The sequence below is a fragment of the Pseudophryne corroboree genome, chromosome 8, assembly GCF_028390025.1.
Source record: "Pseudophryne corroboree isolate aPseCor3 chromosome 8, aPseCor3.hap2, whole genome shotgun sequence".
Taxonomy (NCBI): domain Eukaryota; kingdom Metazoa; phylum Chordata; class Amphibia; order Anura; family Myobatrachidae; genus Pseudophryne; species Pseudophryne corroboree.
The window spans coordinates 398,569,458-398,597,109 of record NC_086451.1 but is presented as its reverse complement, the minus strand read 5'-3'; the positions used below and the strand labels follow the sequence as shown (position 1 = coordinate 398,597,109).

The 27,652-nt window shown below is 41.2% G+C and overlaps 1 protein-coding gene across 2 annotated transcripts in view; it reads left to right on the top strand.

The window, feature by feature from the left end:
- The window catches only part of LOC134949280 (cytochrome P450 2C23-like), an 88,688-nt gene that overhangs the window by 42,916 nt on the left and 18,120 nt on the right, over nucleotides 1-27,652 (top strand). The window contains exons 2-6 of one of the 2 annotated variants that reach the window (XM_063937776.1): nucleotides 4,805-4,967; nucleotides 8,115-8,261; nucleotides 10,434-10,594; nucleotides 19,092-19,268; nucleotides 19,987-20,128. In XM_063937776.1, coding sequence (XP_063793846.1) covers nucleotides 4,805-4,967; nucleotides 8,115-8,261; nucleotides 10,434-10,594; nucleotides 19,092-19,268; nucleotides 19,987-20,128 — 790 coding nt within the window. Of the gene's footprint in view, nucleotides 1-4,804; nucleotides 4,968-8,114; nucleotides 8,265-10,433; nucleotides 10,595-19,091; nucleotides 19,269-19,986; nucleotides 20,129-27,652 lie in introns of both variants that reach the window. The other variant, XM_063937775.1, reaches the window with a different exon arrangement.

Here is a 27,652-nt window from a genome sequence, read left to right as displayed (position 1 = left end):
TGCCATTACCACAATTATAATGTGCCACAAAGCAACAAGACCATGGTGCTTGGCAGCATGACGGCTCCTCCCACTTTGTCAGGGTTACTGGGAGTGTGACAGTGGCTGTATTTTCCTGTTATAATGGAGGCATTACTATATATTGTTATTAAATTGGGGCATTACTATATATTTCTATTATACTGGAGGTATCACTATATATTTCTATTATACTGGAGGAATTACTATATATTGTTATTTAATTGGGGGCATTACTATATATTTCTATTATACTGGAGGTATCACTATATATTTCTATTATACTGGAGGCATTACTATATATTGTTATTAAATTGGGGGTATCACTATATATTTCTGTTATACTGGAGGTATCACTATATATTTCTGTTATACTGGAGGTATCACTACTGTATATATTTTTATTATACTGGAGGCATTACTATTTATTTTTAGCCTTGCCTTCAGATTCACCCAAAAAAGGGTCTGTCGTGTGGCCACGCCGCAGTGTCATGTAGCCACTCCCACTAGCAGCATGTGGCCAAGCCCCCTCACAACACGTGACCACACCCATTTTTCGTCACTCAATACCACTAAGAAATTATTTCTACTTGCACCACTGCCAATATGATGCCCTAGGCAAGATTTTGGTTGGTGCCCCCTAGCACCACCACTAGTTCCACATAAGACCCTGCACCCCTTTCCCAGCACCGTTACCCAGCACCCATAGCAGTCCTTATTTTGGTATTCCTACTCCCTTTTAAATAGGAACAGTGCACACATTCGGCGCACAGCCCAGAAAGGGGTGCATTTTTGCTGGTAGGGGCATGGCCACATAATAGTACCTTCAATTCAAATTATGTCACACAGTACTGCAACTTTATTCACATTTAATCATGCGATAGTGTCCCTAATTCACGTTACATCACACAGTAGTATCACTTTACCTTATATAAGTTACTCCTCACAGTTGTGCCCCTTATTCAAATTACATCACACTGAATTGCTCCTTATTCACATTACACCACACCATATTGCTCTTTATTCACATTTTTATTTACATTTCTATACGTATTGCCACACAGTAGAGCACCTTATACACATAATACCACACATTAGTAATGCCTTTATACACATAATACCACACAGTAATGACCTTTACACATAAAACACACATTATTAATGTCCCTTACACATATGCCACACATTATTAATGCCCTTATACATATAATGACACACACAATGTCCCTCACACATATACCGCACATTATTAATGCCCTTATACACATAATAACACACATAGAGCCCCTTACACATATGCCACACATTATTAATGCCCTTATACACATAATGACACACATATTACCCCTTCCACATATGACGCACATTATTAATGCCCTTATACACAAAATGACACACATAGTGCCCCTTACACATTCGCTGCACATTATTAATGCATTTATACACGACACGCATAATGCCTCTTACACATATTGTATGCCGAATACTATTGCACAACCAACCCACTCACACAGCCGCTAAAACTGTGACCTTTGCCTCTGCTTGACTACAGATGTGTTCTCATAAATCTTGACTCAATGCACCATGTAGCAGGAGATGTCTGGCATGAGTAAGCTGGCAGCTCTGCTACCATCGGATCTGGTGCCTTTTTTTGATGAAAATGCATCTTATTTGCATTGCTATGTGGCTAGGATGCACAAGCAGCTTCTGCTGATTAAAATGATATGCAGCATGCCTATATACTGTGTGAGACTGTGGCTGTATCTGCATACAAAATGCTACGCACAGAATATAGGCATGCCACATATCATTTTAATCAGCAGAAGCTGCTGGTGCCCCTAGGCATACCAAATGCCCTAGGCAATTGCCTAGTTTGCCTATGCCTATGACCGGCTCTGCCTACCATGCAAAGGTTGTTCATGGGAATGATTAATTGTATTAGAGGAGACAGTTTGCATTTGAGAATTTGATGCATGACTGCCCTCTATTCTTATTGGGATGTTGATATTGAAGATACTGGTCTGGTTGTGAGAATTGCATGAGGTATCTATCCATACTGCTGGTAGCTTATGCTAGAGTGCTTGTTACTAAACATCATTGTCCTGCTTTTGACAAACCACCTGGATATATCTTTTAGTTTTTGATATATATTTATTCCAATCAAAATAATGATATAACTATTGTTTACTTACAGAAGCACAATTATTGTTCTTGCATAGAACAGGGTTTAGAGTGTTGGGTGTACAGGAACAGTGTTGAGTAAGAAGATAAAATTAATTCTATAATTATTTGATAAAAAAGATACACCATAGAAAAGAATATACCACTTTAATAAAATTCCTAGTATCACAAAAAAATTGCATGCAATTTAACCCTTAGGGCCCTCATACATACATAAAAAATTGTTAGTCACTCTGTTGCTATATAGATATTGGGGTTGGTAGGCTAATTAGGCAGCATAAAAGGCAGTTTGAGTCCAAAATAGTAAACGTATAAATCAGGTTCTCTATGCATAAGTAACTCACCGGTAGTTGGATACCTTGGTGGTTATTAAGCAGTCTGACTGAGACAAGAGCAATCTGCAGATAGTAGGAAACTCGGGGGGTAATTCAGGCCTGATCACTGCTGTGCATTTTCGCACAGCGGGCGATCAGATCTGAACTGCGCATGCGTATGCACTGCAATGTGCCGGTGCATCGGACAACTGCACCGTGCATCAGTGCCTAGCGACAGGATGGTGCGAAAAAAGCGATCGCACGGGCAATGGCAAGGTGATTGACAGGAAGAGGCCGTTAGTGGGTGGCAACTGACCGTTTTACAGGAGTGTCTGGAATAACACAGGCGGGATCTGACATTTTCAGGGAGGGTATCCGACGTCAGCCCCGATCAGCAGTATCACCTCGCAGCGGCAGAGTAAGTCTTGGGCTGAGCAGAGGCTGCACAACTGATGTTTGTGCAGCTCTGCTACAAATGCGACCGCACACCTGCAGAGACCTTTTCCCTTCCCCTGTAAGTGGCGACTATCTGATCGCAGGGCCGCAAAAAATGCACACTAGTGATCAGGTCTGAGGTGGTCATTCCGAGTTGATAGCTATCTGCCGTTGTTCGCAGCGCAGCGATCAGGCTAAAAATCAGCACTTCTGCGCATGCAAATGCGGCTCAATGCACACGCGCAACGTACTTTCACAAAAGCCGATGCAGTTTCACACAAGGGCTAGCGACGCTTTTCAGCCGCACTGCTGGCCGCAGAGTGATTGACAGGAAGTGGGTGTTTCTGGGAGGTAACTGACCGTTTTCGGGGAGTGTGTGTAAAAACGCAGGCGTGTCAGATACAAACGCGGGCGTGCCTGGAAAAATGCAGGCGCGGCTGGCTGAACGCAGGGCGTGTTCGTGACGTCAAAACAGGAACTAAACAGTCTGAAGTGATCGCAAGCTAGGAGTAGGTCTCGAGCTGCTCAGAAACTGCACAATCTTTTTTTGTAGCAGCGCTGCGAATCTTTCGTTCGCACTTCTGCTAAGCTAAGATACACTCCCAGAGGGCGGTGGCTTAGCGTTTGCACGGAGGCTAAAAGCAGCTAGCGAGCGAACAACTCAGAATGAGGGCCTGAAGAACCTCCTCTGTGACATGATGAATTGGTCATCAATCCTGAGATCGACCAGTTGGGGAAGAAAAAGGAGGGGAGTAGGAGGAGCACTGATTTTACCCTATCACATAGGGTGAAAAGAATTAATTGGAAAGACCGGAATTTTGCTAATTTACAATTTATAGTTTTAAATACTAATGCCTAATTATAGAGAGGAAAAAATGTATATGAATAGCCCGGTGGTGCTCCCTGAGAGTTATGGTAAGCAGTATCATGTAAGTAAAGGAAGAAAGAAAACTCTCTCAGTTGGGGCACACTTATGAAATGATTAAGACTTAACTTTTAATAATATCTAAAGATAAAAATTTGAACTCACAAAACAATTATGAAACTGATCAGTTGTATATTTGAGAATATACTGATCAAATCTGATCCAATCAGATTTGATTAATATATTCTCAAGTATACAACTGATATATATAATCAGTGTCATAACTGTTTTGTGAGTTCAAATTTTTATCTTTAGATAAGATCAACCAGTTGGCTGTCTCCCCAGGTAGGTGCAAGGTAGGCATGCATGCTTATGTATTTCAGTGTTTGTCCCAGTGTCTTTGACAAAGAAATATATGGGCTCATTTATCAATGAGTGATCAATTTCACTGTGACTGATAAATTGCACCAGCCAATCAGCTCCTAACTTCCATGTCACAGGCTGTGTTTGAAAAAAGACAGTTAGGAGCTGATTGGCTGGTGAAATGTATTACTTATTGATAAACGAGCCCTTAAATATCACCTTACTGATTTTTTTTTGTTTTTTCATTCAAAGAATACAAATCACAGGAAGCTTTTGTTTTACATACCCTCGGAAATTCTGCCAGTAATAAATGCCAGAAAAAGAGATGTTTGTGTCAGGAAAGAAGCCTCACACTGTAGTCCTATGTTAAAGTTGGGGACTGTAGGGTCTCATCCTTGTGAGATTAAAAATTGAAATTCAACATATTCACTACATGTATATGATAAGACAGTTATTTGTTTAAACATACTTTCTTTTCTGTTGTTATTATTATTTGGCTGCCTTCCTGTTAATTTGATATAAAATATGACCAGCTTTTCAAAAATTCAGTTTTAAAATATTCTCATGCTACCTCTGTTCTGATTACTGGTATGGAGTCCTACTCAGGTTCTCCTTTTTGTTTCTTCAGCTCGGCTCTCAGTATGGCCCTGTTTCCATGGTGTACTTGGCCCAGAAGCCGGTGGTCGTATTAAATGGGTATGATGTGGTGAAAGAGGCTTTTGTAGAACATGGAGATGTTTTCAGTGATCGTGGGAACATAGCCATTACAGATATTGCTTTCAAGGGATATGGTGAGATACAATTGTGTATTTATGCTTAGTTTATGTTGGTTAAACAAGAACTAAAAGTCAAGAAAATAGTGTCATTGGTTTGTTCTGTAAAAAAAGAAAAATAGTCAAAAAAATAAACTAGTGGAAAAAAAAACCAATAGCAAATAAATCCAAAATTGAGAATCATATTTCAGAATCATAAACATATGTAAATGTAAACATTATATTAAAAAAATAACAAAATGCAACAAATGTAGAATACACTTGACCAATACCTACTGTACTATAAGTTTAATATAAAATGAGCATACAAAGATCCTTTGATATACTGTATCTAATTTTTTTTTACAGTATATAGGAGGGCTTTAGACTACTATCATAGTGTAGCTGCCAAGGTCTTCAGGATTTATTGAACATCAAAGGTTTTTTTTTTAATCATATATTATTTAGTGATGGAGCAGTAAACACTGTTTGGAATTAGATTTAAATGTATTTGCTTGTTGGGGAGTGATTTTTAGATTTAAACTTATTTAGGTGTGTAACTAGGACTTTGTGTGCCCAATGGGAACATTTTGAAGTGGTCCCCAAATTCTTCTAGAGAGACACATCTCTTCACAGTGGTTGTTCATTTTATTCTCCCTAGTAGTGCCCTAGTTAATTTTATGCTCTATAGAAGTGCCATAGTTCACACTACGCCACACAGTAACCCCAGTTCAGTTCCCATTATGCCAAATTGTGATGCTCTTAGTTTGCATTATACCGCAGTGTCCCCTGTTCAAATCATGTCACACAGTACCCTCAGATCACGTTAACCACACAGAGTGCCAGTTCACATTAGGCCACATTATAGTGCCCCAAGCTCACAATGTCACATTGTAGTTCTCCCAGTTCGAATTATGCCACATGGTACCCCCAAATCACATCACACCACTCAGTACCCCAGTTCACATTATGCAGCAATGCAGTTCCCCAAGTTCACATTGCACCATAGAGTCCCCAGTTCACTTCATGCCACACAGTGCCCTCCATGAACAGTATGAGACAGAGCCCAAAATTCACATTAGTTGGCTCCTGCTTACCTCATTCTTCACCATGGTTGCTTTCTTATTCCACTTCTACTCTGTACAAATCTGCTGTACGCAATCTACTGTAATTCAACAGGCTGGTAAAAAGGGACTGTCTACAAACTACTCGCTATTACAGTATCTACTTAAATACACTAGAATTGTGCTGAGTAGTTTGTAGACTGTCAATTTCTACAGTAGTTTACATTATGCTACACGGTACCCTTGTTCACATTATGCCACATTGTAGTGACCCCAGTTACCAATATGTCACATTGTATTGGCCTTAGTTCATATTATGCCACACAGTATAAAATAGAGTGTCACTGTTTTTACAGTTCTGTTTGGCACCGATGCAGATGTGAGCCGAGAGTATTTCAGGCAGTCCCCTTAAACCTCTGAGACCAATATTTGCAGCATCCCCTGCACTATACTTACAGTATGCCCATGGTCCATATTTAGAGGGGTGGCACTCGACTGGCTGGCTGTCGGGATCCCGGCGCACAGCATCCTGGCACCGGGATCTGACTGCTGGAATGCTGGAAACTATTCCCCCTTTTGGGGTGTCCACGACATCCCTGGATGTGCACCACCGTGCCCGCAGCATGGCGAGCACAGTGAGCCCACAATGGGCTCTTCTGTGTTCACCCCGCTGCCAGCATTCCGTTAGGATCCAGATGCCGGTATGCTGAGCGCCGGAATCCCTACAGCTGGCTAGTCATACCACACTCATTTAGAGTGTGGTAAGTAGTTTCCATGTGCTTATAATACAGTACTTATGCTCAGAGATTTTAATCCTTTTCCAGACGTGGATGGTATATTGGGCCTTATGCAGGTTTGCTAGCAAACCGAAAAAAGCACACTAATGGGCAAAACCATGCTGCACTGCAGGTGGGGCAGATATAACATGTGCAGAGAGATTTAGATTTGGGTGGGTTGTGTTCAAAGTAAAATCTAAATTGCAGTGTAAAAATAAACCAGCCAGTATTTCCCATGCACAGAAACAATATATCTAAATCTCTCTGCACATGTTACATACACTACTGTGTCCATGTATCCTTTATTCTGATACCAATAGCAGATTGAGTACTTGAACCACTGGGTTGCATCAGAATGCTGGACAACAGGGTGGAACTGAAATACTGGACACTCCAGGTGGAATCAGAATACAGGACACTTGGATTGAACTGGAAACTGGACACTGGGATTGAACTGGATTACTGGAGCCAGGAGTGATAAGAGATGTAAACCACAATAGGAGTCACAATGCAGAATACAAGGTGCAGTGCAGGCACAGTATGTGATTGTTTTCTTTGGAAAATTTGCAGTCTACTGATTATTGTGGGATCTCCTGGGATGCATCTGCTTTTGGATTTGTATCCAACTCAGAATCCGATCCTGTGGGCCTGATTTGGAGGTGGACGCAAAGTTCTCGTATGAGCAGTTAAGTGATTATTTGCTGCTTTGCTTGCACGAGAAATGCTGAAAACCCCTATGGCATATGAGCTCCCCTGAGTGTATGTGGAGAATGCTGTTGCATATGAAGGCCCCAGCTTTAGACCCGGTGAGGCAAAAACATGGGCATTCCTAGGTGGTGACTTGGAAGAGGCCTGAATCGTGCGCAAAAGCCAATATTATGGGCATGTTATGGGAGTGCTGCGGACCTCTCAGTGGACCTGGCGGTGTTCTCATCTTCAGAGTTGCAGCCACAGAGGCCATGTGTAGCCAAAATTCAGAAGGAAACACTGTGCCAGCCATAGGCTAGTAACAGGGCCAGTGGTGAGCATGATTGTGTTCCAATGTTTGAGTGTTTGGAACCACTGTCCACTGGCATTGAAAGTTGACATCTCAGAGCTTGCACTGTCTGGAGCAGAGCACTCTAGTATACAATGGCAAGGCAGAACCTAGCATTAGCATATTGCCACCGCAGTGACTCCATAAAAATAGCAACTGTGCATACATTACTGTCCACTCTTAATCCAGCCATATATCTCTAGAATGTTAGGAGTGGATTTCAGCTTGTTACATGATGTGCAGTATTTAGTAATGGAGCAAATACATGTAATAAAGTATTTCTTAATTCCCATGATTTCTCTACAAACAGGAGTTGTATTCAGTAATGGAGATCGGTGGAAGCAGATGAGGCGGTTCTCACTCAGTACCTTGAGGCAATTTGGAATGGGAAAAAGAAGTTTGGAGTCCCGGGTACAGGAGGAGGCCAAGTGTCTAGCAGAGGAATTCAAGAAGAAAGGTGGTCAGTCACATAATTACTAAACCTACTTATATTTGTATACTGTATAAGTGTGATCCATTTAGACTTATATAGGCCATGTACATTTTAAGAGGTTGTAGTCTACCCTAATCCACACTGGGCCATTTATTATGCTGGATAAAATAAAATAAAAACATAAGAAAAGTGAATTACACCTAAAACTTTCCCAAATGTGTAAATATTGTATGTTAGTATACAATGCTTTTGTTATAATTGTAAATGTCAGGTTAGTAGCAGATAATATTCATGGAGATCCTTCAGACTTTACTAAAATCAATGTGCAGTACAACATAACATTATGCCATGAAGATAATACATAATAATGGTAAATAAAATAATAGTTAGAAACAATACAGTTGAATGTACAGTATGTCTGTCATTTTTTGTTGAAATCTAAACACAGTTTTTGGTTATTATATTCTAATTCTAAATATTATTATTATTGTTATTATTATTTCATTCTTTTAGAAAGAACCACAAATGGTAGGTAGAGCAAAACAAATTAAACCTGACCACTTAAAATGCCGCCAGCCATAATGCCGACAAGCAGAGACTATTTCCATTCGTGGGAGTCCATGACACCCATAGAGTGGGAATAGAACCTGTTTTTTGTGCTTGACCCCTTCTGGCATTCTGGTGGCCAGGATCCCGGCGTCGGTATGATAACCACCAGTCACGCAACCCCAATCCAGTAAGCAGCATGGTGGACGTTTCGAGAACCGGTTATTATTGAGGCATGAGTGGCTTTATAAGTGAGGGTGAAATTGTTGATATGTATTCTGTAAGGGACTGGAAGAATTGTGGGGGTAAATTTACTAAGCTCTGTTTTTGTCTGAATTTGCAAACACGGGAGTGTTTGGTAAATTTTTCAATGACGGAAATTTACCAAAGACAAAACACGGTAGTGTTCACTCAAATAGAAGTTCAAAACCTGGGTGTAATCACAAATACAATCAAATACACCATTGGTCAAATTCTACTCAAAATTTACCAAGATTCGTGTTTGCAAACACACCTGTGAATTGTCCAAACTCACCCCAAAAATAGAAATTTCAAATGTGCCACCTCACCAGCAGCATGTTTGCAATATCACCTATTATAATTTCATTACTTACAATAGAAAATTTCTTATTTAGCCAAAAATCCATTAAGCATAACCAATATACCTATTATTTAAAAAAAACCTTAAAAACAAAAACAGTTCCCAATGATTTTGGGTACAATAACCGTACGTATTAATTTTAGTTTCAACTTAAGAAAATGTATATACAAAGATCTTTTTTTTTAATGTGAAGGTTTAGTTAGGTTACCCATATAATAGTTTCAAATAAATACACATATAATTGCCCATGTATACTTAAAAATGTATAGATCTAAACGGAGTTTGTAATCATAAATCACAAAAAAAATTGGTAAACATTTCTTAGGCAACATTTAAACATAAATGAAAAGGTTGCATTTTGCATAAGAAATTACATCACTTCAATAATAATGGTGTATGTACATTTTGCAGACAGACCGGAATATAGGCGCAATTGAAAAATGCAGATTGGAGTCAAAACTAGCCATTTATGGGAGTGATTTGCGGCTCTCGCCTAAAACATGTCTGTAGATTATGATTGCATACACCATCGTAAAATACAATCCCCCAAAACACGGGAGCATAGGAAATTTCTGTATTTCATAAAAAAAATGCTACAGTGTTTGTTTGATCCCACACGTGTTTAATCTAGGACAACCACGGGTGAGATACGATTATTAGTACATTTACCCTGCAGTGTCTGGCAAAGGTGGGAGGTTGGCACAGAGTGATTAGAGAGGCAAATAAGTTGGATCTGTGTGCAATAGTGACAGGAAACCTCACGCAATGGTTTTCCCTGTTAACCTGCTATAGTGTGAATCAGCCCCATCAGTGCTTGTGTTCTGTTCACTTTTTTATTTATTCATTAATTCATTTATTTATTTATTTATTTATTTGGGTGGGATAATTTTCATTTATGTTTTGTCAATACACATTAAAATTCTAGGCATCATAAAGTTGATAATGATGACCAGCAAACTTCCTGTTTACTGTAATTGTGCCCCAGAATTTTTACCTTTCTCTCCATTATGCACTCAGATGATGATGATAATGTGACATGCTTATTTCAGGGGAACCATTTGATCCCACCGTCCTCCTAAGTCTGGCAGTCTCCAATGTTATCAGTTCTATTGTCTTTGATCAACGTTTTGACTATGAAGATAATGAATTTCTGTCTATGTTGAAACTCTTACAAGAGGCTTTCAGAATTGCATCCTCAACTTGGGCTCAGGTAGGCAAAAAATTATAGTAGCAGTAGAATAGATTGCAACAAGAGTTCTTATTAGCATTTACTTATATAGTGCCTGCATACTGCATTGTGCTTAAATAAAATGAGATTGGGTAACAGAGAAATATGTAAGAAATACCCTGCTCACAAGCTTAAAATGTATAGGGTAATAGTAATTTGATACATGAGGATAACTGTGATGTACCTAATTGAACCTTGGTCAATCCAGATTGCAGAGGTTTTTGGTGGGCTACAGTATATGATCCAGTCACACACACATCAGTCTTGAAGGAGAGAAAGTGTGTTATTTCTAGAGATGAGCGGGTTTGGTTCCTCGGGATCCAAACCCCCCCTTGACTTCACCCATTTTACACGGTTCCGAGGCAGCCTCGGATCTTCCCGCCTTGCTCGGTTAACCAGAACGTGCCCGAACATCATCATCCTGCTGTGGTATTCTCGCGAGATTCGTATTCTATATAAGGAGCCGTGCGTCGCCGCCATTTTCACTTGTGCTTTGGAGATTGAATGGAGAGGACATGGCAGCATTCTCTCCCTGAAAAGGTCCGTAATCTGTGCTCAGTGTGCTGAAAATATATATGTGCTCAGTGTGCTGCAAATAATCTGTGCTCAGTGTGCTGAAAATATCTACGTTCTCTGTCTGAAAACGCTCCATATCTGTGCTCAGTGTGCTGCATATATCTGATCAGTGTGCTGCATTGTGGGGACTGGGGACCACCAGTATATAATATATATACTTTTCTATAGCTTCTATACTGCTTGTCAGGACACATGGTCATAGTTAAACCGCTCTGTACTGATATACAATAATATATATACTTTTCTATAGCCTCTATACTGCTTGTCAGGACACACATGTGTCACAGTTACACCGCTCTGTACTGAATTATAAACAATAATTTTAAATCATTTTCTATAGCTTCTATACTGCTTGTCAGGACACATGTGTCACAGTTACACCGCTCTGTACTGAATTATATACAATAATTTTAAATCATTTTCTATAGCTTCTATACTGCTTGTCAGGACACACATGTGTCACAGTTACACCGCTCTGTACTGAATAATATACAATAATTTTAATTAATTTTCTATAGCTTCTATACTGCTTGTCAGGACACACATGTGTCACAGTTACACAGCTCTGTACTGAATTATTTACAATAATTTTAAATCATTTTTTATAGCTTCTATACTGCTTGTCAGGACACACATGTGTCACAGTTACACCGCTCTGTACTGAATTACATACAATAATTTTAAATCATTTTCTATAGCTTCTATACTGCTTGTCAGGACACACATGTGTCACAGTTAAACAGCTCTTTACTGATTTATATACAATAATATATATACTTTTCTATAGCTTCTAGTATTACAGTGCAGCAATTTGGTGACCAACAGTATACATATATAGTACAGTACAGTAGGCCATTGCTATTCATATATTATTGGCATATAATTCCACACATTAAAAAATGGAGAACAAAAATATGGAGGCTAAAATAGGGAAAGATCAAGATCCACTTCCACCTCGTGCTGAAGCTGCAACCATGAATGTCGTCTGCCAAGGCTGATGCCCAATGTCATAGTAGAGAGCATGTAAAATCCCAAAAACAAAAGTTCAGTAAAATGACCCAAAAATCTAAATTAAAAGGGTCTGATGAGAAGCGTATACTTGCCAATATGCCATTTACGACACGGAGTGTCAAGGAATGGCTGAGGCCCTGTACTATGTTCATGGCTAGTGGTTCAGCTTCACATGAGGATTGAAGCACTCATCCTCCCACTAGAAAAATTAAAAGACTTAAGCTGGAAAAAGCACAGCAAAGAACTGTACATTCTTCTAAATTACAAATCCCCAAGGAGAGTCCAATTGTGTCGGTTGCGATGCCTGACCTTCCCAACACTGGACTGGAAGAGGTGGGGCCTTCCACCATTTGCACGCCCCCTGCAAGTGCTGGAAGTAGCATCCACAGTCCAGTTACTGATAGTCAAATTGAAGATGTCACTGTTGAAGTACACCAGGATGAGGATATGGGTGTTGCTGGCGCTGAGAAGGAAATTGACAAGGAGGATTCTGATGGTGAGGTGGTTTGTTTAAGTAAGGCACCTGGGGAGACACCTGTTGTCCGTGGGACGTATATGGCCATTAACATGCCTGGTCAAATTACAAAAAAAATCTCTTCTTCAGTGAGGAATTATTTCAACAGAAATGCGGACAACAGGTGTCAAGCCATGTTGCCTTTGTCAAGCTGTAATACGTAGGGGTAAGGACGTTAACCACCTAGGAACATCCTTCCTTATACGTCACCTGGATCGCATTCATCAGAAGATATTGACAAGTTCAAAAACTTTGGGTGACAGCAGAAGCAGTCCACTGACAACTAAATCCCTTCCTCTTGTACCCAAGCTCCTACAAACCACACCACCAACTCCCTCAGTGTCAATTTCCTCCTTAGACAGGAACGCCAATAGTCCTGTAGGCCATGTCCCTGGCAAGTCTGACGAGTCCTCTCATAACTGGAATTCCCCCGATGGATCCTTGAGTGTAAAACCTACTGCTGCTGGCGCTGCTGTTGTTGCTGCTGGGAGTCGATCATCATCCCAGAGGGGAAGTCGGAAGACCACTTGTACTACTTCCAGTAAGCAATTGACTGTCCAACAGTCCTTTGTGAGGAAGATGAAATATCACAGCAGTCATCCTGTTGCAAAGCGGATAACTCAGGTCTTGGCAGCTGCGGTGGTGTTAAACGTGTGTACAGTATCCACCGTTAATTCACAGGGAATTAGAGAATTGCTTGAGGTACTGTGTCCCTGGTCCCAAATACCATCTAGGTTCCATTTCTCTAGGCAGGCGATACAGAGAATGTACATAGACGTCAGAAAAAGAGTCACCAGTGTCCTAAAAATGCAGTTGTACCCAATGTCCACTTAATCACGCACATGTGAACGAGTGGAGCAGGGCAGACTCAGGACTATATGACTGTGACAGCCCACTGGGTAGATGTATTGCCTCCTACAGCAAGAACAGCAGCGGCGGCACCAGTAGCAGCATTTCGCAAATGCCAACTCGTTCCTAGGCAGGCTACGCTTTGTATCACCGCTTTCCTTAAGAGGCACACAGCTGACAACCTCTTACGGAAACTGAGGAACATCATCACAGAATGGCTTACCCCAATTGGACTCTACTGGGGATTTTGACACCGGACAATGACACCAATATTGTGCGTGCATTACATGTGGGAAAATTCCAGCATGTCCCATGTTTTCCACAATCATTGAATTTGGTGGTGTAGAATTGTTTTAAAAATGACAGGGACGTGCAAGAGATGCTGTCGGTGGCCCGAAGAATTGCGGACCATTTTCGGCATTCAGCCACTGCGTGCCGAAGACTGGAGCACCAGCAAACACTCCTGAACCTGCCCCGCCATCATCTGAAGCAAGAGGTGGTAACGAGGTGGAATTCAACCCTCTATATGCTTCAGAGGATGGAGGAGCAGTTAAAAGCCATCCAAGCCTATACATCTGCCTACGATATATAGGCAAAGGAGGGGGAATGCCCCTGACTCAAGCGCAGTGGAGAATGATTACAATGTTGTGCAAGGTTCTGCAACCCTTTAAACTTGCCACACGTGAAGTCAGTTCAGACACTGCCAGCCTGAGTCAGGTCATTCCCCTCATCAGGCTTTTGCAGAAGCAGCTGAAGAGATTGATAGAGGAGCTTAAACGGAACGATTCCGCTAGGCATGTGGAACTTGTGGATGGAGCCCTTAATTCGCATAACCAGGATTCACGGGTGGTCAATCTGTTGAAATCAGAGCACTACATTTTGGCCACCGTGCTTGATTCTAGGTTTAAAGTCTACGTTGTATCTCTCTTTCCGGCAGACACAAGTCTGCAGAGGTGCAAAGACCTGCTGGTGAGACACTTGTCAAGTCAAGCGGAACGTGACCCGTCAACAGCTCCTCCTTCACATTCTCCCGCAACTGGGGCTGCAAGGAAAAGGCTAAGAATTCCGAGCCCACCTGCTGGCTGTGATTCAGGGCAGTCTGGAGCGAGTGCTGACATCTGGTCTGGACTGAAGGACCTGCCAACGATTACTGACATGTCGTCTACTGTCACTGCATATGATTCTGTTCCATTAAAAGAATGGTGGAGGATTATATGAGTGACCGCATCCAAGTAGGCACGTCAGACAGTCCGTATGTATACTGGCAGGAAAAAGAGGCAATTTGGAGGCCCTTGCACAAACTGGCTTTATTTTACCTAAGTTGCCCCCCCCCCCCCTCCAGGGTGTACTCCGAAAGAGTCTTTAGTGCAGCCGCTCACCTTGTCAGCAATCGGCGTACGAGGTTACTTCCAGAAAACATGGAGAAGATGATGTTCATCATAATGAATTATAATCAATTCCTCCATGGAGACATTCACCAGCAATTGCCTCCAGAAAGTACACAGGGACCTGAGATGGTGGATTCCAGTGGGGACGAATTAATAATCTGTGAGGAGGGGGATGTATACAGTGAAAGGGGTGAGGAATTGGAGGATGAGGAGGAGGTTGACATCTTGCCTCTGTAGAGCCAGTTTGTGCAAGGAGACATTGACTGCTTCTTTTTTGGTGGGGGCCCAAATCAACCAGTCATTTCAGCCACAGTCATTTGGAAGACCCTGTCATTGAAATTATGGGTTTGTTAAAGTGTGCATGTCCTGTTTATACAACATAAGGGTGGGTGGGAGGGCCGAAGGACAATTCCATCTTGCACCTCTTTTTTTTATTTATCTCTGCATCATGTGATGTTTGGGGCTAATTTTTTTTAAGTGCCATCCTGTCTGACACTGCAGTGCCACTCCTAGATGGGCCAGGTGTTTGTGCCGGCCACTTGGGTCACTTAGCTTAGCCATCCAGTGATCTTGGTGAACCTATTTTTTTTTCAATATGTGCTGTTTGGGGACTATTTATTTAAGTGCCATCCTGTCTGACACTGCAGTGCCAGTCATAGATGGGCCAGGTGTTTGTGCCGGCCACTTGGGTCACTTAGCTTAGCCATCCAGCGACCTTGGTGCACCTCTTTTTTTCTTTGCATCGTGTGCTAATTGGGGACTATTTTTTTTAAGTGACATCTTGTCTGACACTGCAGTTCCACTGCTAGATGGGCCAGGTGTTTGTGCTGCCCACTTGGGTCGCTTAGCTTAGTCATCCAGCGACCTCGGTGCAAATTTTAGGACTAAAAATATTATTGTGAGGTGTTCAGAATAGACTGGAAATTAGTGGAAATTATGGTTATTGAGGTTAATAATACTATGGGATCAAAATTACCCCCAAATTCTATGATTTAAGCTGTATTTGAGGGTTTTTGAAAAAAAAAAACCCCGATTCCAAAACACACCCGAATCCGACAAAAAAGTTTCAGAGAGGTTTTGCCAAAACGCGCCCGAATCCAAAACACGGCCGCTGAATCGAATCCAAAACCAAAACACACAACCCGAAAAATATCCGGTGCACATCTCTAGTTATTTCATATGTAATGCTTCACAAACAATTGAATTTCTTATGTCATAAGGGCGTGCAGCACCTTTGATCCAAGAAAGCCCTGTCAGTTAGTAAACTGCACTTTTTAGAACCATAAGTGGCAGCATTCCTATGGCTACCAAAGAATGTTGGCACTTTTTGAGCTACAAGACTCAGCTGGAACCTATAGAGATATAAAAATATGCAGACAATGTGAAAAAAAAAGTTTGAATAATCACCTATTTTCTCGTTCACAAAGATATTTATCACACAATTTTACAATGATCTTCTTGCTTCCAGATTTTAATTCCTAGGAGAAAATAGACACATTTGCAGTGCTAATCTGCTCTTTACTGCACCATGACAGATTTGACAGGCCAGCATAACTGTCAGCTGCTAGTTTGAAATCTACTCTAATTAGTAATAACTAGACCACAGATAGGATCTAGCTGTAATTAACTTTATAGGTACAGTGAGACTATTTGATAAAATGCATAAATTAAACTTATTGATACATTGAGATTCATTGCTGCTAAATCTCATATGAGTTCTAGCTGAAACCATGCAATCAGAGAAGAAATCTCATGATCTGACCAATAAGAGCTCACCTGCTCTTTATTGATCACCTGGTTTGAATAATTTTTTTCTGTCTGGCTGAAGGCTGCCTGCAAGAAACCTGAATTGCAAGGTCAAAGGATGACCGTTTCATTGTTATCAGTCCAGGGGAGCCTGGCTTAATATCCCCATGATCATCCCACATATGCAGTGTTGTTTTAAGTCTTGCGACACACACAAAGTAGAGGAGAGAAGAAAAGTGGGAGCTACTGTTCCTCTATGGCAGTGGTTCTCAAACTAGGTCCTCAGGATCCCACACAGTTCACCTCTTCCAGATCACCAAACAGATGCACAGGTGTATTGATTACTCACTAATATATTTGAAGAGATCCACAGGTGGAGCTGATTATTTTGGGTGTAGTATTGTATGCCAGCGGCCGGGCTCCCGACTGCCGGCATACCAACAGCGTGGCGAGCGCAAATGAGCCCTTTGCTGGCTTGCTGTGCTCGCCACACTTCGGGCACAGTGGCGCATGTTATTCCCCCTCCAGAGGGGTCGTGGACCCCCAAGATGGAGATAAAGTGTCGGTATGCCAGATATCGGGATCCCGGCGCCGGTATACTGCGCACCAGGATCCTGACAGCCGGCAAACTGAAGACCACCCGATTTATTTACTTGCAATTCTGTGAGGAGACCTGGAAAACATGAACTGTTTTGGGTCCTGGGGACCGAGTTTGAAAACCTGTGCTCTATGGGGGGTGGTATTCATGTGACCGGCGGTCTGCTGACCGACAGTCACATGACCTCCTCCACCATCCCGCCGGCTCAGTATCCCGATGGTTGGCATGCCGACCAACAGGGACTATTTCCACTCGTGGGTGTCCACGACACCCATAGAGTGGGAATAGAACCCGTGGCGAGCCTGCAGCGTGGCGAGTGCAGCAAGCCCGCAAGGAGCTTGCTGCACTCACCCCTCCCCGCCAGGATCCCGGTGTCGGTAAGCTGACCGGCGGTCAGGAGACGCCGGTCAGCCATACTACACCCCTCTATGGGATGTATCATTTTGATGCTTGAAAAATCAGAGTTTAATAACATCCCAATAGTATACTGAAGTTTTTTCAGACCTCTAAGATTGCTCAATCAAATATTCAACTTGGTTGTGTAGTTTGCATATGATTATGGCTACTTTAAAGGTAGCATATGTGCATTCACTGGACCTGCAAATAAACTGAGCATATCAAGTCATTATTGATTTTATTAACATTTATCTCTAAAGCAAAAACGTATTACACTGCAGTCATGAGATTATTTTTTTAATCATTTTAATCAATGTCTTCTTTGCAACCACACAGAAACTGATATGTTAACCCTAACAGTACGCATGGGAGGAAACATGCTAACAATGGGAGAACACATGAAGTGACCTTCACATAGATAGTATAAAGCCCTGCATTATCAAGCAGCGCTATAACCACTGTGCCCTGGTTAAGCATCTTTTTATTTTTCATTATTTTATTTAAAATCACTTTGTCGTTTGATATTCAGAAATCTAACAATTAGAAAGCTAACTAGCACAAACAGAAAATGTAAGAAAAAAAATTAAAGTAGGTAAAACCAGGAGACTGCATGCGCTACCCACCTTTGAGAGCCTACTGTATCTCCTGTGACTGAGAAGAGATTCTGTAAGGCATGGAAACCAAATATATACAGTATAGTACCTGGAATGGTTCCATGGGTAATCTCCATTATTGCAGCACACAACCAGGAGTCTCATCAATCTTTATAGAAGTAGTGGAGAATGGGTGCTAGAACAGGAGACCCTTGTTTATATTATACAGTAAGACAGGCTTTAAATTTAAGTATGAGCTGTTGGAAGTACAGTGTACAGTAACAGGGCCTCATTTACAAATTTGCATGTGCCCTACAAAATGTCTTGGTAATATATTAAACTGCCTAGATTACTCATTGTATGCACATTAAAGGTAGTGATGAGTGGGTTCGGTTTTACTCGGTTCTCAAAACTGCATCTTATTGACTCACGGATGTCACGTGTTTTGGATAGCCCATAAGGTTCTGTTTTGAGAACCGAGTAAAATCGAGTAAAACCGAACCCGCTCATCACTAATTAAAGGGCACAGTTACTATCTGCACTACAGACTAGAGATTTTTTGATGTGGTAGATGTGGAATATCTGAAGAGGTTTTCTATGCAAATGTGCAAATATTATCACAAAAGACTTCTTACTAATTGCATTAATGATGAGTATGAGTGGATATAGAGATACTAATATTTATATTACAGTTTGACTACATTATGATAATTTATACTGATGATCACCTTAGTATTGTGCCTTGAAAAATATTAATAATGTGTTTCACACATTGTTAGAAATTTATTTCTAGTTTTTTCGTTTTTAGATCTTTAGCTTGGCACCAAAACTCCTAATGCATTTCCCGGGTTCTCACCACAAAGTGCTCAAGAATTTTGACAAGCTGAAAGAGTATGTGATAGGAAAGGTGAAATTACATGAAAGGACATTAGATAAAAACTGTCCCAGAGATTTCATTGACTGCTTTCTCATAAAGATGGGACAGGTACGTTGTGGAAACATCCGTATGAAATTTGAATGTTTTGGTTGAAACCTCCTTTATGAGTGATGTAAAAAGTATTGTTTCTCATTTCAGATAGGTTGATTTTGTAAACTTACTTTGGGTAAAATAACAACAAGAACTTGCAAATGAAGATTCATTGAACTGGCTCTTACTGTTTTAGACTGGGATTCCTGAGTACTTCCATTGTGCTGCCCATTGTCTGTTGAGTTGTTTTTCCACATACTGTAGCTACAATAACATTTTTGTAAGAATTTTAGGTACACACCTCAAATTCTTGCAAAAGTGTTATTGTAGCTACAGTATGTGGGAAATTTACTAAACATTTGTTTTGCAAAACTTCCAGGTTTTTCATGTTTTCTAAATGGTTTTGCATCCGCTTATTTACTAATCCAACCACTTTAGTAGATACCATTAAGCACATCACCATAGTGATTGTTCTACATGTATAAAGTTAAAATTTCTGCAGCTTGAAGACAGCTTGTAGACAATGGTATATATAGATGCTATTGTCCAATATAAATCTATGGGCTTCTTTTCAATTAAAAAAAAATAAATAAATAATAAATCAAGAGCTAATTGTGTTAGCCAAAACTTTACCTTTTACAAAAGTGGGGAACTATTTTATTTTAGCAGCTGTCCATAGCAAGCAATATCCAATTGTAATAAAATGTATGTTATCTTTTCTTCTTCCCATCCCCAGGAGAAAGACAATGCTGCTACGGAATTTAATCATGAAAATCTGTTCGTTACCATAATTAACTTATATTTTGCTGGGACAGAATCCACCAGTACCACACTGAGATATGCATTACTCATCCTGCTAAAATATCCTGACATTAGAAGTAAGTATTATTGGAGTGCACATGGCCTGGAAGCTGGAGAGAGCAGATGTGCTTTTATGTGCTGTTAACAGGGTCTTATAGTGATTCCAACGACTGGAAGTGTTGGGAGTGACACCCCTGTTTAGAGATAGTCGCTGACTGTCATGGGGGGCTCTGCGATTGGTGCCTACCCCGCACCTTGAAGCTGCAGTCTTGCCTGACTCGGCTTATGTTTCTACACTGGACCAGGCAGTCTGTCTCCTGTGGCGGAGGATATTGAAGTGGCCTCTAACTGCTGAGTAGTTTATAACCCTCCCAGGATTGTGTTTCGAGGTGCCGCAAGTGGATATGGAAAAGGGATCTTCCCTGCTACCTACTACAGTTTCCCTTTCTGACATGGCTGGAGCTCCTGCGCTACAATCAGTGGATGCTGTGGACACATTACCCATGATTCCCAGTATTAGTGAAGGTGGCGCGGCATCTACTTACCTCTACCAAGTGGATTCTATTTGATGCTCTCTGCAGGGGTGTGAGGGACAGTAGGGTTCCCTGCTCCCTAGGCAGTGTTGGTGGCAGTCTTGCCCATCACTGCAGCCTGTTCCAGAATCTCATAGGTAGTGATAGTGGCTGCTGTTCAGGGTGCTCTCCTGCCTCCATCTACCTCTCCTGTGTACACCATTGCTAGATGAGTGATTAGAGCCCCATTCTTCTCCCCTCTGCTTGAAGTGACAGGTTCCATGAATTAATAAGTTTACTTGGGCTATATATCTTACTGCCATTGTTTTGTTGATAACATATTGAATTCTTATTGAATTCTGGATAGGACTTGGAGCTCAATCTGGTGGCTCTTCAGCACAATTGCTTACAATTGCACTCCCAATTCTTCCACTCCTCTGTAATTTCACTCAGAGACGATATTGCTCAAAGTTACTCAAATACCAGCAGTTTGTGTAGGGTTTAAATGTGCTCCTGATAACATCCCTTCATTTGTGTTGCCCTCTGACCTTCCAATAGCCAACGCTGCCATCAGAAATTGTGAGGCCTGGGACTGACAAAATAGACAGGTAAATGATTCTGCCGCAGTGCTCCACCCCTCTGTAATGTTATACATTGTGACGTTACATATAGGTGGAGTGTAGCAGACCTACAGGAATGGTTCACAGAGCGCTGGTGTGCAGGGAAGGTTTTTTTGTAAGAAGTCCTTCCTTTGCATCAGCCTGCTGTTGATTCACAGACTGGTGCATGGCTACAGATATTGGTAGGATCCAGATGTGGGCCTCCCTTTCTGTAAGGGTCCGGGACACCAGTCCTCACAGTCCCCCCTGATGGCTGCCCTGCCAATAGCTCTGTTTGTGCTAGTGCTCTGTAATATGAGTTTAGGTATGTTGAAGTGATCTGCCCAATATCTCCTGTGAGATGCTTGTGAGATGGTCTAACAGTTCTAAGTCCAGTGAAGCCATCTACTTTTGATACTGTATATCACATAATTTACTGACTTTAGTGTGTTGAGCCTTAGCCCTCCTAAGCGGTACAAAGTGTCTGAATCTGTCTTTCAGGTTGCCTTTTTAAGCCATCCCCACAAGCCTCCAAACTTAAAGCAGCTGGGGCATCTAGTTCTCGTAAGGACTCCCCTGCCTCCTCCTCTAATGTTGGTGCCCCAGGTCCACCTCTGGTGGATGCTACCTTGGAGCTAATTGATGATATTGGTGATCTTACTGTAGTCAACATTAAATGTCTCCTGTCTCAATTTAAGGAATAGCTTGCAGCCACCATCCAGATGTGCCAACAAACTATAGATGATCTTGGGGGGCGTACTGACCATCTGGACACTAAAATGGAGAAGTCAGTAGGTTCTTGCAATTACTTAATATTATCCCAAGAGTCTCTACAAGCAGAGTTTACAACCCTCAATGATAAGGTTAGCGAGGAGGACAGATAACTCCTCAGTAACATAAAATGAGGAGGGGTCCTGAACTGCTCTAACAGCAGTCTATATGATTTCACTGTCAGCCTGTTTAAGACGCTTCTATCTTCAGCCAAGCCCTCAGATCTCCTCATGCTCATTGATCATATCCATAGGCTTCCTAAAACCAGGAATGCCCCTGAGGGTGCTCCTCACAAATGTATTGATAATGGTTCAGTTTTTAACATCAAGGAAGTGTTATGAAATGCTGCCAGATCATTGACTTATTTGTCTGAGATTCTGAGAACCCTTCACTTGTTCAACAATCTTTCACAGGCTAAATTGTTAAATATGCACTCCCTTCAACACATCACCAATGTTCTTCGGAATGTGAACATTCTTTATTGGGGTTTTCCTACTAGACTGGTAGTCCCCCATAATGGCCCCACTGTCTCGATTGCTATTCTGGATGCGAGTATGAATGTCCTCTCTAAATAGAACATTGCAGGGTTTTTTGTGGGCTTTTCTCCTGACTGTGGGCTCTAGCAGACTGGTCTATGGTGGGGTCAAGGCCATATGTACAGAATGACTGCTCCATCTTCTGAATAACCATTTATACTTTCCTGCAGGTTGGGATGATTTTTGTATTTGTTGGAAATAATGTTGTATTGCTCTGTGTTCTGTTTAATAAAGAGTCTCTTTTTCCAAAAGTTCATTTGATCTCTGTATATGTTAGATTGTTTGTATGTACTACTTTTGTGGATCTCTTATTGGTTTCAGTTAATTGTGAGCAGCATTTATTCTTCTGTCAGTGTTGTTTAACCTATGCCAATTGTGGGGTACCCTGCATAGTTTCATTTATGAGACCTCTTTCATGTGATCCTAATCCTCTATAAATTCTCTAGGCATGTACGGTATACTCTATTTCTGTTAGTTGGATTACGGGTTGGCAGATATCTGATTAAAATAGCATAATGCCCTTACCTTTTCCTATTATGGGCGATGGGAGGTTTGCCACTACCCCACACTACTCTTGGCCATCATGTGTTCTGACAACTCTCTTGTGGGGCCATTTCAGTTTCCCTTTTTAATTTTATTCCCTGTTTTCCTTGCAATCTTTTGAATACTCACTCCATCACCAGGTTTGCATTACATATATGTACTCTCCAAGTGCTGGTCGGAATACATTACACTTTTAATATTTTGCTATGGTGAATATTATATCCATAAATGCTAAGGGATTAAGGCCCTCATTCCGAGTTGTTCGCTCGCAAGCTGCTTTTAGCAGCTTTGCACATGCTAAGCCGCCGCCTACTGGGAGTGAATCTTAGCATAGTAAAATTGTGAACTAAAGATTAGCAGAATTGCGAATAGACACTTCTTAGCAGTTTCTGAGTAGCTCGAGACTTACTCGGCAACTGAGATCAGTTCAGTCAGTTTCGTTCCTGGTTTGACGTTACAAACACACCCAGCGTTCGCCCAGACACTCCCCCGTTTCTTCAGACACTCCCGCGTTTTTTCCATAAAATGACCAGTTTCCGCCCAGAAACACCCACTTCTTGTCAATCACATTACGATCACCAGAACGAAGAAAAAACCATGCCATGAGTAAAATTTACTTGGCGTAGTCGCAGTGCGAACATTGCGCATGCGCAATTAGCGCAAAATCGCTGCAATGCGAAGAAAATTACCGAGCGAACAACTCGGAATGACCACCTAAATTCCCTGCAAAAGAGATGACTATCTTTGAATTATTTTCACAGGCGAAAAGCACACACTGTTGCTGTCCAAGAAACTCACTTTAAATGTTAGGATTTACCACTTTTAAGTAGAGATCAGTGGGTTCGGATTTACTCGGTTCTTAACGCCAGAATTATCGCAAGTTCATTTTTTCTGAATTTTTCTTATAAGCTAACCAAAACACGTCCGTGAGCCAATAAGGAGAGTCAGGTAAATCATCCGAGTAAAACCGAACCCGCTCATCTCTACTTTTTAGTAACACTAGATTTCCCCACAGTTATATAGCTGATGATCATACTAAAAAAGATGGTGTGGCCATTCTTATCTCTTAGCAGTGCCATTCTCATTTTACAAAATGCCAATCCAGATAGAAGGTACTAAATTTGAGTTTGCATTTAAAGAATGTCAATGTCACCCTAGTCTCCTGCTATGCACCAAATTCTAGGTAACTGTCCTTCTGTACTAAAATTTTTTCGACACTTCAGAAACACGCCAGAGGAGCAGTACTGCTCCTTGGAGACTTTAATATGGTTTTGGATCTGGTGATGGACAGATCTTGCATAACTACTTCCTGATCCAATAAGCCCCAGAGTTTGCTAAAGGTTTTCATCAGTTACTTGCAGAATACAATTCATTTGATGTATGGAGATCTAAGCACCCTACAGAAAGGGATTTTATTCACATGTACATTGGCCCTCATTCCAAGTTGATTGCTTGCTAGCAGTTTTTAGCAGCCGTGCAAACGCATAGTCGCTGCCCACGGGGGAGTGTATTTTTGCTTTGCAGGAGTGTAAACACCTGTGCAGCAGTGCACCTGCAAACACATTTTGGGCAAAACAAGAGCAGCCCTGAAGTTACTTATACTGTGTGATGATTGCTGCGACGAGTGACACGGTAATGGCATCAGATACCCACCCAGCAAATGCCCGGCCACGCCTGCGTTTTTCCAAACACTCCCAGAAAATGGTCAGTTGCCACCCAGAAACTCCCACTTCCTGTCAATCTTCTTGCGACTGCCACTGAGACTGAAAGCGTCGCCAGAGCCTGTGCAAAACCACGATGCTCGTTGTACCCGTACATCACGCGTGTGCATTGCGGTGCATACGCATGCACAGATTTGCCATTATTTTTACCTCATCGCTATGCAGCAAAAAAACTCAGTGAGCGATCAACTCGGTATGACCCCCATAGATCCTACTCTAGGATTGATTTGGCTTTATCAGATAAGTGACCTTTGTCCTACATTAATAACATTTATGTACTTCCTTTGTCGTGGTCAGACCTGTCCTCTCTCTTTCTAACTTGGGATATAGGTGCTAGGAGGATTGCCCCTGACCGGTGGAGGTTGGATAACTAAATCCTCTCTCAGCCAGAGCAGAGCACAAGCCATCCAGAATTATCTGTACTAATAACCCTGAGGAACCCACGTTTAGTTTCTGGTGCTCCCTAAAAGCTGTTATGAGAGACTCAGCTACTCAGGCACGACTTAAGAGAGACTATTAACAACATTACGGCAGGCTGAAATTGAACCGGCTAGGCTAGAGGTAGCCCATAAAGCTAATCCTTCCAGAAAAACAATTTTTAAATTGCTTCCAAATTTTCAGGAGAAAGTAAATGTTTATTCTCTTCAAGAGGTTCGGCACATCTTAACTCACCGTAATCAGAAATGTTATGTTTTGGCAATCGGGCTAAAATACTGCTAACGTCTTAAACTATTTCTACATTCTTTATTCTCTGAAACTTGCTTGTCCCTTAACTCTTCCTGGTTATTAGAAGAGGTGGAGGTACCTACATTGACTCCTTGACACTGGACAAAGCACCAGGACAAGATGTCTATCTTTCTAATTTTTGTAAGACCTTTTAAAGCTGATCTAGCTCCGGTGCTGATGTCTGTGTATAATAAAGCTTCAGAGACTAAATGGTTTCCGAGGGAGTTGCAGATCGTGGCTATTCCTTAACCTGGTAAAGCTCCTACCTCTGTTCAAAACTATTGCCCTATTGCTCTGTTCAAAACTATTGCCCTATTACTGATATCAAATAATTTGCAAAATTAGTTGCTAATTGTCTGTGCACCTCTTTGCCTACTTTGATTAAACCCGACCAGGTGGGGTTTGTGCTGGATAACATGCACAGAGTTATCAATGTTATAGAACAATGCAAATCCCTGAAAGAGCCTTTGTTATTTCTGTCAATAGATGCCAAAAAGGCATTTGACAGACTTCAATGGGGTTATTGCAAGCTATCCTAAGGCAATTTGGCTTTGAAAGAAGAATGCTTGACTCTGTTTTAGCCCTGTGTACCACTCCATCAGCTAGGGTTTTTGTTAATGGTTCAGTTTCAGGGTTTGACAACTATCATTTTTGTGCTGGCAATTGAGCTTTTGGCTGAAAGAATTAGCTCCCTGGAGTCTATTTGTGGCTGTATTATTGCAAGCTCCTCACATATGATCTGGAGCAGTACTCAGGTGTGCAAAATCAGAATAATGAATGAGGGAAAGACTGGTTTTAAGAGGGGATGCAGTTATTTTACCGGCTGTCAGGAGACCAACACCGGAATCCTGAAAGCCAGCAAAATGCCGCCAGTCAGAATCCTGACCAGAGACCCGATAAAGATAATAGAGTGGTGAGCTAAGCTCACCACCAGACCCGAATTGTGGCAAGCACAGTGAGCCCAAGAGGGGAGAAGCTGCGCTTGCGGCTGGGATTCCGGCATCAGTCTCCTGACTGCCGTGATCCCGACTACCGGGATTACTGTACATACCGGACTCTTTAAGAGACTATCAAACAGATTGCTCTTATTCCTCTGCTGAAACTGGACAATGCCAAAGAAATGGTCAAAATCAAGCATGTCTTTTTTATACTACAGTATTTGGTGGATATTGGGATCAAGTAATCTTTATAAGCAGTGTCACCTGGTGTTGAGCAGGTCCGATTTGTAATGTGTAGAAGTTTTTATACAGTATGTAAGCAAATTAATTGGTAAATAGACCAAAAATGCTATTTACAAAATATGCAAATGCTCTGATTAGAGAAATAAAATAAAACTTTAAACAATGTTTTATTTCAGTAAAATGAAATAATTTTTTTTTGCCGTTAAAAATGAACTAGATTTATTATTTTAAACTTTTCTGCTTACAATAATTATTTTATAACAAAGTTACAGCAAAAACCAAAAATATATTAATTTCTTTAATTTAAAAAGAAACTTAGTGCTAATATTTGTACTAATACTCTAGTATGTTAGACCTTATACTAAATTATAAACAAAGTTTAAAGTAAAATTTGAATTTACAGAACTTCTTTATATACAATCTTGTAAATTGTTTTGAAAGGAGAATATACGAAAAGATTTATATCTGTTAACACTCAAGAGCATTCTACATACAGTTAACCATAAGAGAAGCAGTCCCCTTGTAGTTGAAACCCAACAACTTTAAGGATGGGTACACACTTGATGATGCGTACAAGATGTGACTTCGTCAAAGCAAACAATATCGGGAATACACACTTAATGCTATCATTACTGATATCGTCAATGACGGCATCCACCCACATACAGGTGCAAGCAGTCTTGCCCAATATCTTGGACAAGGAGCGCGCATAGTTAATGATAAAGTGCATACACACGGGACTATGTGAACGATATATCGTCCGATCCACCTTGTCTGATGATATATCAGCTGCATATTGTCAAGCGTGTGCCCAGCCTTAGTGTTTGTCCCTGGGATGTATTAATCGACATGGCAAAACTTAATCTCAATGGAAATTGCAAGCGTTCAAATTAAAATGGTATCTGAGAGGTTATTAGAGGTATGCTAGGAATTGCCACAACCAATTATCCTTTTTTATGACAAACTTATAGATTTTATTTTAAAGTTATACTTTCACTTTTGAAAATGCAAT